The 5,620-nt window shown below is 39.8% G+C and overlaps 1 protein-coding gene across 1 annotated transcript in view; it reads right to left on the reverse strand.

Annotated features, from left to right (window-relative positions):
- The window catches only part of LOC107694519 (junction-mediating and -regulatory protein), a 12,668-nt gene continuing 7,048 nt past the window's right edge, over nucleotides 1-5,620 (reverse strand). The window contains 7 exon segments of the mRNA XM_016494220.1: nucleotides 1-38; nucleotides 1,002-1,494; nucleotides 2,506-2,592; nucleotides 2,666-2,749; nucleotides 4,013-4,200; nucleotides 4,274-4,494; nucleotides 5,159-5,427. Coding sequence (XP_016349706.1) covers nucleotides 1-38; nucleotides 1,002-1,494; nucleotides 2,506-2,592; nucleotides 2,666-2,749; nucleotides 4,013-4,200; nucleotides 4,274-4,494; nucleotides 5,159-5,427 — 1,380 coding nt within the window.

A 5,620-nucleotide genomic window follows, 5' to 3' on the forward strand; every position in this document is an offset into this window, starting at 1 on the left:
CTAAATATTGGCCAGAACCTCATCCATCGGCGAGCTCGCTGAGGACACAACACTCGTGAGAGACCGCACCACATCACTAGGGTTGGGTATCGCTTGAATTTGATCAATTCCAATTCTGCTTTTCGATTCCAATGTGATTAAATAATGATATCAAACATTTATCCCGCGTCTCTTTTTTTTCAAACCATTTATTGGAGCTGAATACCATGAACAAAAACCAACAGGCTACATACAAACTCTTTCAGAGCTGTTTGTGTGCAAAATAGAATTGCATGATTCTGGATAAATTGAGTTTTTTTCTTTTTTTTCCCCAATGGAAGTTGTGGTTCTCTCATGATTCTGAAGAAAAAACATTAGACAACTAAACAAAATCACATGTAATTTATTTAATGATTAAATGACTCACTCAAGATGTACTTGTTTCATTACTGGATGAATCAGCGTTCTTGAACGAATCTCTTGTATGATTCAAAGACAGATACATTTTAACAACCCCTTTTCGCCACCTACTGGCGTAACAATGTAACCGATAAATCTTCATTTGAAGTGTCAAATTACTTTCAAAAGGTGATTTAATCTATTTTAATCGCAAGTTTATATCTGAACTATAAACATTTATCCAGTACTTCTGTGATTTGAATGTTTGTAACAGAATAATGATACTGTGTCTGACAAGACTGAAGCTGTTTCATTCATGACAGACAGCTGCTCACTTCGTGAACGCAGATTTAAATGTTCAGATCACACTGATGTGATCGTACTCTGCACGGACGAACCACGTGAGCACAACACTGATCGCACACGTCAAAGCTTGAGGAATGAAACAGACCAATCATTGTAATCTAGGAACAGAATCACGTTGGTGTTTGACTCGATAGGCGGAATCGAAATTTTAATTTGACAACAAGTATCCGATTCCTGATCTTAAGTATCTGATTCTGGAATCGGTTTTCGATTCCCAACCCTAGACATCACAAACCCTGTGCCTGTGTGCGTCTCACCTCTGCTCCACTGGCTGGACTCGAGCGACGCCGTCTTCCTCAGCTTCTTCCTGGCGTTGAGCAGCTGACTGCTGTCGAAGAAGCGCGCGGTGAACGGTCCGAGGGGAGAGCGAACAGGGCTGGCGGTCTGAGGCGGGTCACCTGCGGGCGTCTCCTCCAGAGAGGGAGGAGGAGGAGGAGGAGGAGGAGGAGGAGGAAGAGGAGGGGAGATGGGCGAGTCCAGCAGCAGCAGCTCTCTGGAGGGAGGAAGTGATGCGTGCGTGTCAGGGGGCGGGGCTTCGGCCACGGCTCCGCCCATCGGAGGCAGCGACAGGAAGCTCTCGGGCCGGCGCAGCTCTGGCACTCCTGCCGAATGTTCCAGTGCAGCCGGAGCGTCATCCGTCTGCACGCTAGCGGCCTGCGTCTGCGTCTGCTCCGGCTCGGCGCCCGCTCTCTTCCTGGAGTACGCCAGACGCAGACGAGTGGACTTCAGAGTCACCTGACCCGGGTAGCGCTGCAGAAACAGCAGACCAATCAGCACACAGCCGCGGCGCTCTGCATTCACTAATGATTTTAATCTGCTGGAGATGTTGTGTTATCACACTGTTTTGAACAGAAGTACATATCTACACAATAAGCAGTAGCTGTGTTATCTTAGTATTTTTTATTGTTACTTTTACTTATTACTTTTTATGGGACTATTAAGCTTTTTTTTTTATAGCTTCACTTTTTTAATGTCAGTTTAAGGTTTAGTCATTATTATGTGCCTTTGTCATTTTTATTCTATTCTATGTAGATATTTTTATTTTAGTATTTAACAAAGGAAAATTAGAAATGTTGTCTTGCCAACCAAAATTAAATAAGTTGAAGTTTTTTATTTGCATTTTTGTTTCAGCTTAATTTCAAGTAACAAAAACAATTTTGTGTTTTTTTTTCTTTTTCAATTTTATTTGCATCTTTTATTAGCTATTATTTTTATTTCTAATTTTTGTTTAGGTTTTTAAGTCTTTCATCTAATATTTATAATTTCATTTTAGATTTATTTCCATTTTAAATGCTTTTGTCATTTTTATTCGTTTTTTTATATTTCTGTTTAGCTTTATTTTCATTAATTTTAGTCATTATTTCCTTTAGTTTATTAGTTTATTATTTATTGTAGTCATTTTAGTATTTCAACTTACTTTATTTTACTTAGTGGCCAAGGCAACATTTCTAATTATTATTAAGTTTTTTTTAAGTTAAAGTTTTTCTTCTAATATTTATATTTTCATTTTATTTCAGTTTCATTTTGCTTAACAAAAACTATTTTTGAAAGTTTGGTTTGAAGGTGAGCAATTTAATATTTCAGCTTTATTTCAATGAAAAAAAAAAAGATTTTGAATAATTTTAGTCAACTAAAACCAGATGTAGTGAAGCGACTGTATTCACAACAAATGAGGACTGGTGTCAGTACAGGGGGTCTCTAGAGGCAGTGCTGTGTGAATGTGATGCTGTGATGTGTGTTTTCAGATACTGAGAGTCGGACCTGTCTGAAGCTGCGCAGTCGGTCCAGTGTCCTCTGTCTCTCCTGACTCACTCTGGACAGCCGCTGCTCCTCTTCCTCCTCTTCATCCTGCAGATACACAATCATGTGTCATCAACATGTGATTCATCATTGGGGAATGTAATGCTCTGTTGAGTCACACCTGCAGCAAAGCTTGCTGGGAAACACAGTCCGGGCCGCCCTGCCGCTGCTGCAGCTTCTGCGTGTGATTGATGATGCAGATTTCCTGAGAACAAAACCAGACGCCACGACTGTTAAACAGAGACCGTAAACTAATAAAGACGGATAACAGGAGCATTGTGCGCTCAGGTGCTGTCAAAATAAATTTTTCAGATAACCCCACTCATCAGATAACAATAATAAAAAAATGACAAATATCGGCCAAACAGAAAAAATTAAAAGACAGCGTTAATTAAAAAATGACAAATATTGGCCAGACAAAAAAAAGCTATTAGCTGATGCTGATAATAAAAAAATGGTAAATATCAGCCAAACAGAAAAAAGTTATTAGCCGATGCCGATAATTAAAAAATGCAAAATATCGGCCAAACAGAAAAAAGTTATTAGCCGATGCCGATAGTTAAAAAATGGTAAATATCGGCCAAACAGAAAAAAAACCTGATAATGATAATTAAAAAATGGTAAATATCAGCCAAACAGAAAAAAGTTATCAGCCGATGCCGATAGTAAAAAAATGGTAAATATCGGCCAAACAGAAAAAAGTTATTAGCTGATGCCGATAGTTAAAAAATGGTAAATATCGGCCAAACAGAAAAAAAACCTGAGAATGATAATTAAAAAATGCAAAATATCGGCCAAACAGAAAAAAGTTATTAGCTGATGCCGATAGTTAAAAAAATGACAAATATCGGCCAAACAGAAAAAATTAAAAGACAGCGTTAATTAAAAAATGACAAATATTGGCCAGACAAAAAAAAGCTATTAGCTGATGCTGATAATAAAAAAATGGTAAATATCAGCCAAACAGAAAAAAGTTATTAGCCGATGCCGATAGTTAAAAAATGGTAAATATCGGCCAAACAGAAATTATTAGCTGATGCCGATAATTAAAAAATGGTAAATATCAGCCAAACAGAAAAAAACCCTGATAATGATAATTAAAACATTTTAAATATCGGCCAAACAGAACAAAGATATTAGCCGATGCCGATAATTAAAAAATAGTAAATATCGGCCAAACAGAAAAAAAACCTGATAATGATAATTAAAAAAATTAAAATATCGGCCAAACAGAAAAAAACCCTGATAATGATAATTTAAAAATGGCAAATATCAGCCAAACAGAAAAAAGTTATTAGCCGATGCCGATAATTAAAAAATGCAAAATATCGGCCAAACAGAAAAAAAACCTGATAATGATAATTAAAAAATGCCAATATCAGCTGATGCCGATAAATTTGAAAATGTAAAATATCGGCAAATACATCGGTTGACCGCTACATGACACTGATATTTCTCCCTCTGGTACCTTCTTGTGTTTGAGGTAGGCTTTCTTGGCGGTGATGCGTCCTCTGCGGGCCTCCAGCTGTCTGGTCCTCTGCTGGAGTTTGGCCACGTCGTCTCTGGGAGGGGTCAGAGGGGTCGAGGGGTCATCGGTGGACTTCATGGCATCAGGACTCTCGTAGGTGTCGTAGTAAACCACCTCCTCCTGCCTCTCTGCAAACACACACACACACACAGATGACGGCTGAACGGGCATCAGCCAGGACGCAGGGGTGCAGACGCTCACCGCTCATCTGTCTGCGCAGACTCTGCAGCTGCGCCGTCAGCAACAGCTCCTCATACTTCAGGATCTCGAACTGGATCTCGTAGAGCTGCAGCTGGAGCTCGTAGTACATGGCCTCCAGCTGGTCCAGACGCACCATGGCATCCTCACCCCCCTGCAGACCCTGCATCTGAAGAGAACGCATGCATCAGGTGAGATGCAGATCTGCGCACTTTAAATTAGAACTTGTTTACTAAAAACCTGTGTATATAAGTGCGTGTGTTTGTGTGTGTGTGAGAGAGTGTGTGTGTGTATATAGTGTGTGTGTGTGTGTGTGTGTGTATAGTGTGTGTATAGTGTGTGTGTGAGAGAGTTTGTGTGTGTGTGTGTGAGAGTGTGTGTGTATATAGTGTGTGAGTGTGTGTGTTAGAGAGTTTGTGTATGTGTGTGTGTGTGTGTGTCTGAGAGTTTGAGAGAGAGAGAGAGAGAGAGAGAGAGAGTATAGTAGTGTAAATCAATGTTTGACTCCAAGATCCTCACAATATCTCTGATACTTCTGCTAGAATGACAATTTCATTTTCAGACTTTTTATTTACAGAAACTAGGAGTGGCATTATTGTAAAATTATTAAATAAAATATATATAAATTGTTAAATTACATAAATACATACTGCCCTACCGGTAATTAAAAACATTTTTTGCTCAGAAAAAACATTTTTTGTCTTATTTTCCATCATTTTAAGCCATGTTGAGAAAGTCATGTTAAATTTATTTCAGAACGCATTGTTTCAAAGCAGCTTTACAGAAAATCATCTTATTATCTTCATGTCTTACAGTTGCATTTAGTAGATCAGAGCTGGACGATAATAAAATTACATTTTGCTATAAACTGTATAGTGCAGTAAATACAGACTCTGTCTATCAGTCATTCCTGTCAGATCTTGCTGATCATGTGACCTCATTGACTTCATGTTGATTGTGATCAGGCCTGAAGGACACCGGACAGACAGACACACGGCGGTCGCACCTTTCTGAGCACGGGCCGTGTTCTCGAAGTATTTGACGGTCAGGTCCTGTATGGAGAGCACAGCAGTGTGAGCCTTCCTCTGCCAGTCCTCATCCTCCCTGCGCAGAGATTCGACGCGCCGCGGCCCCAGACGCTCCGTCTCCAGAGAGATCTTACACACACACACACACACACACACAGGTCAGCTGTGAGACACTCTCTCTCTGTCATACACACACACATACACACGCTCATACAAACACACACACACACACGCTCATACAAACACACACACACACACACACACACACTCGTTCACTCATACAAATACACACACACACACACACACACACACACACACACAC

This window comes from Sinocyclocheilus anshuiensis, unplaced genomic scaffold (assembly GCF_001515605.1).
Source record: "Sinocyclocheilus anshuiensis isolate Anshui unplaced genomic scaffold, SAMN03320099.WGS_v1.1 scaffold1031, whole genome shotgun sequence".
Classification (NCBI taxonomy): domain Eukaryota; kingdom Metazoa; phylum Chordata; class Actinopteri; order Cypriniformes; family Cyprinidae; genus Sinocyclocheilus; species Sinocyclocheilus anshuiensis.